General features: G+C 39.9%; 1 protein-coding gene across 1 annotated transcript; it reads right to left on the bottom strand.

Moving 5' to 3' along the window:
* Positions 1 to 3: 3 nt before the first annotated feature.
* Positions 4 to 12779, bottom strand: LOC104161557 (carboxypeptidase Z-like). The gene is made up of 7 exons (XM_009700037.1): positions 12675 to 12779; positions 12353 to 12409; positions 10333 to 10554; positions 6119 to 6254; positions 4903 to 5042; positions 2119 to 2218; positions 4 to 359 (listed from the first exon to the last, which is right to left on the bottom strand). The coding sequence occupies exons 1-7, from the start codon at positions 12777 to 12779 to the stop codon at positions 4 to 6; spliced, it is 1116 nt and encodes a 371-aa protein (XP_009698339.1).
* Positions 12780 to 13710: the final 931 nt, after the last annotated feature.

The following is a 13710-nucleotide window of genomic DNA, read 5'->3' as shown; positions in this document are numbered from 1 at the left end:
TCTTCAGTGCTGCTTGAGCAGCCACAGAGGTTTGTGCAGGTCTAGGGAGCTGAAGTAAGACCACCACCAGGGCTTCTCCCTACCCGGTGATGACCCACCTCGAGCCTCGGGCTGCCCGTGTTGGGCATGAGGATCAAAAAGTTCCAGCGGGTCATACGGGTCATACATGTCTTCCATTGAGCGGCGGAGGAGCTTGTTGGGCCAAGTCTCAACAGGTCGCAATACAAAGTCGACTCGCCCAGCCCGTTTCATCTTGGCAGGAAGGGTGACCCTCTTCATCACCCGGCTGTATCCTGCTGCTTGGGCGCTGATTATGTATGTCCCCGGAGGCAGGAGTCGCCAGTAGTCTCCATCAGCAGCTTAAGAAAGGTAAAGGCAAAACAAAACTGAACTTAGTTTTCAGTCTTGCATCCCTTATAGTTATGTACTCGCATACATGTGCATGCACAGATGGCACAAGCATTTAGGGGGCAGGTTTTGAAAGGATTTCAGATTTTGATTCAGATTTTGAAAAAAGTTCAGATGCAAAGTCTTGAATGACAAAAAGAGACCCCACCTGTGAAAATCTGGCCTTTGGGAGCTAATGGAGTAAAATTCACATACAAAATGTCAGTAACTCCTGTGCCTGTATCCCGTGGAAAGGAAGCTTTCCTTCATGCTGCCTTCCCAGGAATACAAGGAATAACTCCAAAGAAATCAAATGAACCTTGTGAAACTTGAGAAAGTGAAAGCAGAACCCAGGCTGCAATGTATATATAGCATGTCTAAGGAGCTAAGAAATCTCTGCTTTTATTATATTACATGCAATTACTTTACAGACATTATAGCACATCAGATTATGGAGTTGGAGCTGCAGCTGGTATGAATTGCCATTAGTGTAAAATGGGTGTAAATTTCCTCCAGCTGAAGGTTAGACCCTGTAGGCAAAAGCAGGGATTTTTAAAACAGAATATTTATTCTTATTTTATGTTTCCTTTATCTTGAATGGTAAGTTTCTTAGCTCAGTTAATGTTGCTTTAATGCTATTTTCTCATGGAATTTCTCAGTCTTTTTTAACACTGAAATTAAAAGACTTTTTAATGATATTACATTCTTAACCCCACCTAACTCAAGAACAAGTACTCCTTTTTCCTTCAATGTAAACACATTTTTTATTTAATTCTTAATTCTTTAAAGGTCCACTGCCAATGGAAAGCCATTATCTGGGAAGAAGTTCAAAAAAGACCCTAATTCATGCCAGAGTCTCCCACCAGTCTCAAGACTCTGCATCATCTCCACTATTGCATTCCCTCTAATGTTAGTTTTTTTGAAAGCTGGAAAGCATCCACTACATTATAAACCATTCTGGCTTTCTGAATTGATTCAACAACTATCATTAGAGCAAAATGTTACCATTCATGTCTTCTATTTTGCACTCCTATGGCCTACCCTGCTCTCACTGAAATCAATAATAAAATGAGAGCATTGATTTCAGTGAGAGCCTAAAAGCTCAGAACTTTATGGCTGTGAAAATTAACAGTTGCATATGCCTCAAATACATGTTTACCAGCTGGCGACAGGTATAAAGTGAATCTAATTCAACATTCTGTTTTGCATTTGATATATATTATTTTCCAAAAATAGCATAAATTTTTGCTTTTCCACATGAACAAAAAACGTTGTGGGCCCTTCAATCACTGCATTTATTCCAGTTGTTAAAAACAGTGTGGATCCTACTCTAATGTCTACACCTCATGCTCACAATATTTCAACTAACTATTCTATTGGCACCTCCATATGCTGAATTACAGCCCCTGAGCAGGGCTATTGCCATGTTCCCCCAAACATGAAACCTAAAGGTGGATTTCTGAATCTCATTGAAGACAAATTGGTTTTGATGGACAGCAGACAGTTCCAGGTGGAAGTTTTAACGGCAAGGGCTATGTCATCCCAGGACATGACAGACTCAACATCCAGTTTGAAATGTCTTCTCTCTTGTTACTCTAGAAACAAACCCATAGCTGAGCCTTCAGTTCTCCGTTAAGGTGCCATTTCTACCAAATATGACAAGACTTTTGCAGGTTAAGCTCTCAGTGCTTTCACCTTGCCTCAGGAAAAACCTCAAACTAAAAATATTACCTGTGGTGACATCATGTTGGATGCCCCTGACTGAAATACGAGCATTTTTTATTGGGTTGCCAAACTTATCAGACACAATTCCTTTTATCCCCCGATGAACCTGACAAAGCAAAGCAAAGATAGATGAGAGTCATTTATTATATTATCACCTCCTCATCTTCTACAAGGACAACCCTGTAGAGAGGAAACAACTTTCAAGAGGTTCAACCCATTATAGAGGCTCTCAGGCGTTAATGCCCCTTCAGATCACATCCTTTATTTTGGGAGCTCCAAGGGGACTGAGGGAAAGGGATAACTGAGCAAGAGCTTTTTTAGACTAGGTATGTGGCTCTGCATTGAGAGACCCTTTTCTGCACAGATCACTGGCACCTCATGATCTTACCACAGTATTTAAAGACTGTTTCTGAACATCTGCCCTAGACTCAGAACCGCAAAGAAATGAAAAGTTAAGGCTTTAAAAAACAATTTGATTCTCTATAGACAATGAGAAGGCATCATTTTACCTACTTGGGACTCGTCATCACTCTGCTGCCTACACTTCACTACAAGTCAGAATGTCACGATAGCAGTGTGTATAATATCCTTTTTCCCTTTTCTACAAGCACAGAATTGAGTTTCTTGAGTTGATGAGAAACATGCTTGGTGACAAACTAAAGAGTGATGTGAATTCTGTCATACAATGAGGTGCAGAAATGATTCACTATATTTGAAGCTCAATAAAATGAAACAAAACAGGAAAAAAAATCCAAGTATTTAAATATTAAATCTCTTAAGGTTCTTTTTTTTGCAACCTTCTGAAATGAAAATATTTTCTATTGGAAGCTCTATTTGATCTTTTACAATGAAAAGTAATTCCATATTGAATTTTCCCCTGAACTGCTACGATCAACTTGAGCTATACTTCACTTCGTTTCCCCCCTCTTTCTTTCTCTTCCTCTCATTTTTCCCTCCCCATTATCCTTTGTCACAAAAGAAGAGTCGACAAAAGAACAAAGCATCAAAACAATGGAAAAATATATTTGCTTTTCCGTTGGAATATAGAGATGTTTGAAAATAAACACTAAAATATCCAACTTTACAGTAATTCTTAATATGAAGCTGGGGAAAAAAAGTCTAGTCTAGGGACAGCAGTTTTTTATTTAAGGTGAGGCTGTCGCTGCTTTTGTTAAACAGCCGTCCTGTACTGAGCGGAGCTATTCACTGGAGGGTTTAGGAACAACTCAGTATAAGGACTTGAAAGCTGTCCCCTAAGAACTATTATGATGAAGCACTGTAATTAGCTTTTCAGCATGGACTTGAGGATTTATCATATGGATAGTGGGGAAATCTGGTCAGAAGAGTCATCTCAGACCCAAACTTAATTTACAGTGTAGACATACTCAAAGTAGTATGACCTCATCTAACTTCAATAATAATTTTGCAATTACAACATGACAGGATAAAAACGACAAAATCGAAATTTCGTTAACAATGTTGATTTGTTTTATTCTAGTAAATATACTATTTTTTCATTTTGTCTCAAATCTAGGCCACATAAGTTTGGGAGAGTGTTTTGTTATCACTTCTGATAGGGAGAAGAAATCAGCATTTATGAAAATGAATTCTACTTCTGCGTGTTAAGCCAAGTAGATTTGTACACACACCAAACAGCCTGGTATGTATCAGGGTAAGAAAAGTTTGAATTGGTTATGGCAGACTTAATCCTTATCGGGAGTAATTCAGTCATCCTTATCTACAAAGTTGTTTTGCTTACTGTCCTGCATTTACTCAAAAAGCTTTTCCGGCATAGACTTCTACAGTATCTCACACTATAAAAATCTTTACATCTTGAAGACTTCAATTGCAATATATATGGATTTAACCCAGCTCCATTTGGATTCACTAAAACTGATTTTCATCAGACAGCTGTAAAATGAAATGAGTTTGGTGGTCTGTACTGTAGACTTTATTGAATGATAATACTTACCACAAGTAGCAAGAGGTTGCTTAGAAAGGCCATAAAAACACTCCTAACAATTTTAAATTACTGCGTACTCTATCAAAATAAGGCATGACAGAAAGCTATTCTACTAATGGCTGAGAGAAAGATGAGCAACTTGTGTTTCTGTGTTCACTTACTTATTGTCAGTGAGGTATTTGTTTTTGCTGAGCTTAAATGTATTATTAAAAATTACTTTTAAATGGAATGTTTTAATGCTCACAGACATACAGTTGTTCTTCTAGAAGATCAGACTTTAGATCTTTTTTAACTACTTTCATCAAGAAATCAAGCTGAAAAGTGTGGAAACGGCATTTCTAACAAGATACTTAGAACCTCTCCATTTTAGCTGAATCTAAATCTGCTGCCGCGTAGCAGGGTTTGGGCTACAAACATGGAATATGGAAAGGAAAAAATTCCAGCAAGCTCTCTGGAAAGCAGATTTTGTTGGTTTAATCTTAAAGAGAAAGGTTGATTCATGTTTTTCTGAATAGATGGGTTTTCTCTAGCATTAAATTCTGGACAGTTGATTTATAATGTTGCACAAAGTATTTACAGATAACTCCCGTTTTTCGCTGTTTTCAAGGCCTTTATAGTCCTCAATCTCCATTCTTCCTGCAATATAGGTAAAATATTATCTGTGTCTCCTGCTAGACAAAACAAGGCACCAGGGTCCCCAGTAGAGCGTGATGATTGATTCAGGGCTATCTCAGTAACTAAGCAGGGAAACAGTAGAGAAATGAATATTGACAAAGAATGAAGAAAAAAAACTGTAAGCACAAAAGTCTGTAAAAGCAAAGCCATACCATTTCCATGTAATTCAGAAGGGCATCTCTGTTTTCATGCCAGATTGTAAACAGTTCTTCCTCCAAAGGAAATTTTTCACATCCTACCTCCACGGTAACTTCAAAACAATTTGTGTGAAGGTAATTAAAATCTGCCATACCTATTGGTTTAAAAATAAAAAGGAGAGATCATGAACAAGTCATGTAACCCTTAACTGGAGCTTTGCTGCTGCAGTCAGCTGAACGCAGTCCCTGTGGGTATGGATGAATATATTCTAAAGAGGGTGCTTGGCCAAAATATAAGAAGTATTCAACAAATTCAGAATTCTACAACTCATTTCAACTATGAATTAAATAATGACAATGACAGTTCTTTCTGGTGAAAAAGCATAATTTTAAATTATTATTCACCTGACCAAGAAGTAGCAATAGAGAGATAAGGATTGGTCAATCATGGAAACTGGATAATCGGCTGTATCAGAGGTGATTGCCAAGGATCACCAGCAAAGAGATGACCTTTTGCCATTAGTATGTTCAAAACTGTTTGTATATGAAAGACATTGGATATAATTTTCAGGAGAATGTAAGTGAAGATATTTAAACCTAATTCTCACTCATGCCCCAAAGCTTTCTAAATGCCTAGTTTCAACATAATTTTGGGGGGTTTCAACTGAGTCCTATTTGAAAACGCAGCTGAAGTACTGCTGAAAATTTATGAATACTGATATGTCATCCATGCCAGTATTTCAGGAATCCTGAAGAAAACTAGATACTATTATTGGGGAATTCAAATTAGCAACCCAAGTACATATGAATGGGATGTTTGTCTCCATTGTAGTTTTTCCTCAAAAAGAGTTTATTTAAACAGATTGAAAAAGAAACACTTGCATAGTCTGCAAGATGGATTCAAGTTCATGCCACTAAGGAATAAGAGCATTTCTACATTTCAGATTTGAAAACTATAATGGTATTATATGGTATTATATGCAATAATATATTTAACCCTTGTATAAGTTGCTAGCTTTTCTCAGGTCGTATGAGGACTCAATAAGTCTCATGGTGTCTGAATATAAATGTTACCAACATACATTTTGCTACTTAAATCCCTTATAAGGTATGTTTAGCAGGGGTTTGACATAAACTGAAATGAATACAATTATTTCTTTCAAACCCTTGTGTCTCATAAAAGTCATATAGAGGTTTTACCTCACTTGATATGATGGTAAAGTGGTTTTACCTCCAGTGAAGCTGTACCACTCAGCACCATTTATAATACCTCCGCGTTTTACAAAATTTCCACCGCAACGAAGTTCAGATCGGTCCGAGATGACTGGATGTGCATCTGCGTAGGCTTTAGCCAGCATTTTAAACATCTGTAACAAAAGGGTTAGAAATACATTTACTTTTACAAACTGTAAACGTTGCCATTGCTGCTCGTAACCATTGCTGATGTGAGCCCAGACCATGAGCCACCCTGGGTCCTCGAGCCTGATGGAGGGGGTGAAACTCCATGCAACGATATTCTGTCAGGAATTTTTCACTTGTCTTCTCCAAGGTCCTTCTCTGCAATCCAATACGTTTAGCCAGAGACAACATTAAATACTGGTGAATTTTGTGATAGTTGGCTTCAATCTATCATCTGGGGCAGGAGTAGATGACTTGTCTGGTTGTACTTCAAGTCCTAGGTTTTAAAGCTGAAATCAGCTTTCCCTGATATGTTTTAGCTCTTGCTATTTTTACCCTTTCAAAAATACTTACACCAGTGTCAGCCCAACCAGATCTTCACACTGGCTGCTGCTGTTTAAAATAGACAGTGTCAATTTGCTTTACACTTATCACTCATATAAGACAACCTGCCAGTTTGATCTCAATGACAGTTTCTTTTTTGTGGGGCAGAAATCATTCCTAAAAAGCGAAGGAGAGCATGTGATGATGGAGGATGTCACCACTGATTTCCTAAGAGTGTTGATACTGATAAAGAGCAGAGGAGCCACCACCCAGAAAGGAAAAGTGACAGGTACATGTAGTGAAGACAGAGGAAACAGCAGTCATCTGCAGAAACCATTTCTCTGAATCAGGTTCCTGCTGTTTTTCTCCAATGTTTATTTCAACTTTGAGGGATTTCTCCCCTCTCTCCTTTTTGTTTATTTGAACCTTATCTACAAAGCTATATTTTCAGATTTAGACATTGACGTGACAGCAATTATCAGATGCTACTAGATCCTACTACTCACTATCACGTGTTTCATTGCGTAATGCTTAAGACAACGTGTGCAAGAAGTTGGGTGGCTAAAATCCTATTTTCAGAAGTAATCCTAAAACTTTATCCTTGATGTTGTCATCAAGGATAAAGACCAAAATGACCAAGCACACAACTTTGATCTAATATTTACGAATGCTTCTAATAATTACAAAGCTGAGCCAGTTATGGGATCAGGTAGGTGCCCAAGGAAAGGCGGACAGAGTGTTGTGTAAGTGTAAAGACAATTTACCAAAATACTTCTGACAAGCAGACACTAAAAATCCTGACTTAATATAAAATACTTTTGCATCTGGCTTGACTTCCTATGTGTGTAAGTATTACCCAGCCCAGACAATTAAGTCCCCTTCAAAATTCTCCTGGAAAGAAATGGATGTTAATTAAATATGTTGAGAAGAACTTCTACTGCCAATAATTTGGTGTTTTGCCTAATATCTTTAGTTTCTACCGGAATTTGGGTCCCAGTTCTAAACCTCCTGTGGAAAATATTTGCTAAAAGTTTAGAAGTTACCTATGTGACTTAGGAGTATGCTCCTCACCTTTCCTAAAGACATCTGCAGATGTTTTATTTCCAGTGACCAAGTCTTTATTCTCTGGTTTCACACCAAGAGGCGTAGGGCTTTTGCCTGGCCACCAATGCAAGTGAACAAAGATGGGTGGTAGTGAGAAGAGAAAGTGAGAAATCCAAAATCAAGTGAACTTCATTTAAAGAAAAGAAAAAGTTTAACTTTAAAAAAAAAAAAAGTTAAAGTGCTCAGATAGCAATACATTTATTATCACTTAGCAGCTAATGTATGACTAGTCATGGACATCAAAAAGCTTAGACGTTTAGGTGTAATACAGTGGAATAAAAAGGGCAAAACCACAGAGGAATCCTTGTGACTTTAGAAGCATGATGCTTCATTTGGTAAAATGAGGTCAGTGCTGTTACCTTGGCCAGCACTTTTAGCCCACTGACTGTCACAGATTGAGTTTTTCAGGGGGAGGGAAGGGAGCATTTCTGTTCAGCAAAGGGACTGAACTTGACTCGATCTGCAGCTTTCTGTTCTGGTGAGCACAGGCATCAATGCAGCTTCTTGTGTAACACAAAGCAAGAAGAGCCTGCTAAAAACATCCATCTCAACAAAAGCCAAAAAATAGGAAAGTTCTGGACTAGGTGGGCTGAACCAAATGCAAAAATGTGAGTATAAGGACTTTGTCCATCTTTGAGACTCCTTGATGTCAGCAGGTACCAGCCCAGGTTGTGATGCAGGTTAAAGAGGCCTGAAATCTGCAGTGTCTTGGAGCAGGTGCCAAGACAATCCTCGTGCTACTGCATATACACTATGAGGGACAAAGGCAGGTGGCGGCACCCAGATGCATTTTCAAACAGGGCAACCTGGTTTGAATGTACTTCGCAGAATCTGACTTTTTAATATCTGGTCATTATCTGTACTGCAGTATTTCACCCTGTGCTGCAGGCAAGGGTGCAAACATGTCTTGTTTCCCCTTGCACGGCAAATTCGACAGGTCAGCTGTCAGAACAAGGGTTATGGCTAATGTGCGGCAGCTAAAACAAGTTGCTATATTTCAGGATGCAGGCTTCTTGGCAGCAGCAGCTGCAGATGACATTACTTAAATGCAGGTCACTTCACAAGCATAGGTTTTATAACTTTCTGGGCAAAATTTAAAGTGATACCGATAGTGTTGTTAAGGTTCCTGTGCTGACTCATACGAAAAACTGCTTTTAATGGAGGACCAGCCCTCTCCTGTACATTTTAAACTTCCAAGTTTGTAGCTAACTTCCCAGGCTTTGCAGCCAATGACTATGCAGCAGTCACCGGCCTGAGGTCCTTTGTCTCACACTGTCGCAAACCAGGGATGCCATTAGGTCTTGCCTAGTTGAGCACTGCATTGATATGGAGCACTTTGTCCATGTGACTTTGACTGCGTTGTTTCACCCAAAACACTCGTGCTGTCCCTGACTGGAGATGATGGAGGGACTGCTGTCCTTCCATGCCACAGCTGAACTGCTTGATAAGGCACACACGGCCATATTCCTCCGCCATCTACACGTAAATCAGGATGCCTCTAGCCCAGGTGATGGGATATAAGTGCACAGGTTTATGATTTCACCTAGTCCTCACCAAGAGCTTCTGTAGCTTTCATTACAACCCACCAGATATTTCTTACATGGGCTTTTTACCGTGCAGTGCCTGGTGTATTTTACTGCTATATTATTGTCATACACACATAGTCAGTAGGTATCATACAGCTCAGAAGAAACGGATTGATATAGAAAATGTTTAACATTCATAAATATTTAAATATTTAATATATGCTGGTGAGAACTGTCACTTTAGAAGAAGTCAACCCAGAGGTATGCTCAAAGATAACGGATGCTTCAAGTCAAAGATCAACTTGTGACTATTTTCAACTGCTGTTTGTTACAGAAAGAACCACTTTCTCTTAAGAGGCCAGGGACATTTTTAACATATGCTAGAAGGCTGAAAAACTAGCTGTTCTCCTAGTGGACATGTCGGCAATGAATACTAGATGGAGAAAACCAAAGGGAAACAGGAAAGATGGCAAAAAATTTCACAGAAGATTTACAGTGAGTCCCAAATGGGGAACTCTCCAGGGACGAGACGGGAAAACCATTCCCATTCATCTGACCTGGAATAAATGTTACAAGGCTGCCACCATACGGCAGCCAGTCGTTTTTTTGTTTTGGTTTGTTTTGTTTTGTTTTGTTTTGTTTTTTTTTTTTTTTTTCCTGCAGATTTCAACAGGAAATAACACTGCTTGTCAAGCTTGTTCCTTTTCTTCTGAAAATCAGCGGTAAAAATATCACAGCCTACACCCTGTAAATAGTAAAAGCCTGGCTTTTCCTAACCTGTGCTTTGTGAAATCATGTTTGGCCTCACAAAACATGGGCAAATCTTTACAGATCAAGATGATAGTGTGTAAATGACCCCATATTTTAAAGTACATTAAATAAGTGTATAAATCATACTTTATATATGTATATATACATGCCTTACATATATAAACGTGCGATTTATTACTTGTTTAATACATACATGCATACATATACACACATGTATGCAATCTAAATAAATCAAAGTTTGTTACTTGTTAATAGAAAAAGCTTCCATAGTTCCACACGTGGAAACCATACTAATATGCTCACCCTGCAAAAACAATGTTACCTTCTCATCAGGTGTAGGGGAGAACATTTTTTCTTCCATAGGATGCCTTGAATAGTCATAAGGATAGGTCACAACCAGCTCACCCCCATGGAGGCTAGCAGAGAGCACGAATGGGATAGACCTCAACCACTTCATGACTGCTTTCGTCTCAGGGGCCACCTGAAACCCAGGAGACAAAAAAAAAAGGTGTGAGTAGTCATGCAACTCCAAAGGGATTTGGCCCTGGACAGGATGAAGCCCAGAGCAGAAGGGATTGTGTCAGAAAGGAGAATGCTGATGCTCTTTGGCTCTTCCATCCCAAAGGTTAATGGGGGAAGAGCATCAATTTGCTCCAGGGAACAGATGAGACACACTGTTCATTGCGGAAAATCTAAAAAAAAAAAAAAAAGAAAGAGAAACCTTGATAGAAGAATAACTTTTTATAACAGTGACATTTTCAGCAGTTCAAAATGATGATAGCAGCATTTTAGGCTTGAAAAATTGTGGTGGTGTACCACTACTTGCAAATCAAACTCATTATCTAATTTCATTTCTGAATCAGCAGGATTGATTTTGGATGGATAAACTAGAATACAGGGATCAATTTGTAATTCTCAGCACTTGTTGAAAACATATTGTCTCATTTGTTATCCTTTGGTCCAGGTTTATCTGCAAGTAAATGAAAACTAATGTACATAAAGCACAGCAAAGACTGCAGTTTACCTGCAGTGAAGTGCTGCAGATAAGACACAAAATTTATCTTTCTGACAGTCCAATGCTCAGTCACGGTGGCCAAAGGAATGGGCACCGGATGCCCAAAGATGCTCAGGCAGCCGTCTGCCCCCGGCGTGCAGGAGGCTCCTTCATCCCCTTTTTCTGAGACGTAATTCGATGGATCTGCTCCCGTGGAAGTTAATTCTTAGGGGTAACAGTGTCATCTGGTGGCCGGTCCTTGCAAGCCCAGACACACGCCAGTGCCCTTGGACAGGGTGAGGTTCTTTTCCTTGCAGCTGAAGTGACCAGTGGAAAACTGGGTGAGGGCAGAGACTGCTAATCCGGACTCTGTTTTGCACAAGTGCAGATATGCAGGTTTTAAAAAAAAATGAACAAGATCTGTTATGATGGACTTAGTCCGGCATCTATATAGGGCTGCTGACATTGCATATCAGCCTTTGCTTTGACTCCATCAGCTGTTAGAAATTCAGCCAGCCAGGATCCCAGAGTAACAATGACTAGTAACAGTGACTCAAGTCAGCAACGTGCAGGAAAAAAAAAAACACAAAACAAACAAACAAACAAATAAAAACCCAACCAACCAAAAAAAGTTAGACCTATACATTAGACTTTCAATAATAGCAATTCCTGTTTTCTTTGGATCAGTCCCTATTCTGCTATTGGTAAATCATAGCTTTGCGGATGCAGTGGGTAGCACAAACTTAGGTGTGGAGTAGAGAAAAATATACTGTGAAGCAAAGGTGCATCATGGATGTATTACAGCTCCCAGCAATGAGGTAGAAAGCAAAGGGTCTCAGGAAAAAGCCATGTCTAAATACGGTTTGGAATGATTTAAGAGGATATCACCCTGCCCATTCCTGACCTAGGGAGGAGGCTACCTCCCTTCAGATGCCTTAGCTGTTAACTGAGTCCTCCTAGTTTTCAGCTTTCCTTGAAATACCAATCTGCAGTTATTGAGCTGAACTAGTGCCTCCAGCCACCGCAGCTGTGCTATTTGAAAAGGTTGTACCTTGTACTTGTGAAGAAATAGGAACCTGAGGGTTCCCAGTGCTGTAAGGTGAATCATTAAATCAGTAGTTTGTGGTTAGCATATGGACACAAGTCAGACTGTGCCACTTGTCCTCAGGAGAAACTGGCCAGGTCCATTTTATCTGTCAACGCAGTGGTAGCCTCTGGATCTCTGTGTTGCAGCCTTTTCAACCTTGGTATTATAGAGAGACAACTTAAATGTAACATGAGATGTAACAGGTAAAGTCTGACCAACTCAGGAACACACAGAACGTACTCTGCATACCAGAAACCTTACCGAGATCTTCTGCATAATTGAGAAGTTTAGACACAGAGTTTCGAGGAAGGGCACGATCTGAAAAACGTTTTTAAAAAGGCAGATAAAGGGCATTCTGAAAAGAAAGGACAAATGTTCTGCACTTTTTGTGGTCTCACACAACACAGAGGTGAGAGAAGAAAACAGCACACCAGGCTTCATGACAAGGAACTTAGCAGTGTCCAAAGAACACTGCCTGCAGTGGTGAAAGTATTCACTTTTCTGGTCTTTGTACAGTGCCCTGGGATGGTTCGATAATGACCTTTATCCCAAGGGAATTTGGGCCTGAACCAGCCACTCTCACCTGAACCCTGAAAGTGCTTTGTTCATCCTTTGAGCCCACCTCTTCTGAAGAGCAGAAGACCCCAGATAGCTTGTAAGGGGCTGCGAGCTGCACTGCCTGCCCCATGGGTCCCTGTTTGGGGGTTCACAGGGTGGCTGAGGACCTGGCACCAAGCCAGCACCCTCCAAGCCCTGTAGCACCAGCACTCCTCAGGAGGATGCTGCCTCAAAATCTCAGCAGCTCCCTGCACTGCCCACAGCCACCCCGGCTCCTGCTGCCCAGACAAAGATGGCACGCCTGACACCAGAATCTGCCCTGCTTTCAAACCACAGTCTTGAGTCTCAACAGGAAGATTTTTAAGTTTCTTCTGCAATTCAGTGGACAAGGGCGAAACGCACAGTTTTATTTAGAGAGCTCCTAAATTGAGTCCCTCCCGCTGATTAGTCAACTTGCTCACTAGATATCTGCATAAGCCACGAGACACTGCTGTGTCATAGAGCCAAAGTCTTTGAAGTGAATGTTGTGGAAAATCAGGAGTTTCAATGTCACTATTTTTATCCTAATAGCATTTTGGTGACATCATGAACAGTGATTAAGGCTTTGAAATGTGTGCATCCTGGTTCAGCTCCACCGGATGACAGCAGATGCTATCTGTGTCACTGTGGCCTTTGACTATTCACAGGCTTTTCCTTTAATGTGGGTTTTGATTTTTTTTTTCACCAAGGCTCTTGCTTTTTAGTCAGAGGAGATCAATTTTAAAATATCCATCTCACAAGAACAATTTGGGGCACAATTAGAAAACAGCTAAATTATTTCTACATAAGTAGAGGGAACGGCCACTACCCTTTTAAAACCTGAATCTCATTTCTGTTGATTATACTGCAATTAGTCACTGTTTCCATGGCTTTCAAAGATCTCTTTTTTCCCTTGTAGAAGCAACCAGACTCATTTTCCTATGCTAGCCTTCACTGGCACAGACTTCCAAATTCTGTTTGAATCAAGCCAATTTAACTGATTTCATTTCAGATGAAGCCTGAAGTCTTTCAGCCTGAGCCCT

Source organism: Cariama cristata, unplaced genomic scaffold, assembly GCF_000690535.1.
Source record: "Cariama cristata isolate BGI_N322 unplaced genomic scaffold, ASM69053v1 scaffold19155, whole genome shotgun sequence".
Taxonomy (NCBI): Eukaryota; Metazoa; Chordata; class Aves; order Cariamiformes; family Cariamidae; genus Cariama; species Cariama cristata.
The sequence above is the reverse complement of the archived record's forward strand: the minus strand, read 5'-3'. Positions and strand labels throughout refer to the sequence as shown.

What these genes read in the sequence shown, in the direction of transcription:
- LOC104161557 (XM_009700037.1), bottom strand. Translation starts at nt 12,779, where the DNA reads ATGGGGCAGGCAGTGCAGCTCGCAGCCCCTTACAAGCTATCTGGGGTC. An exon ending in CAATTATGCAGAAGATCTCG is followed by an intron (nt 10,555 to 12,352) that starts GTAAGGTTTCTG and finishes CATCCTGTCCAG; the next exon opens with GGCCAAATCCCTTTGGAGTT. An exon ending in GTGGTACAGCTTCACTGGAG is followed by an intron (nt 5,043 to 6,118) that starts GTAAAACCACTT and finishes TTAAACCAATAG; the next exon opens with GTATGGCAGATTTTAATTAC.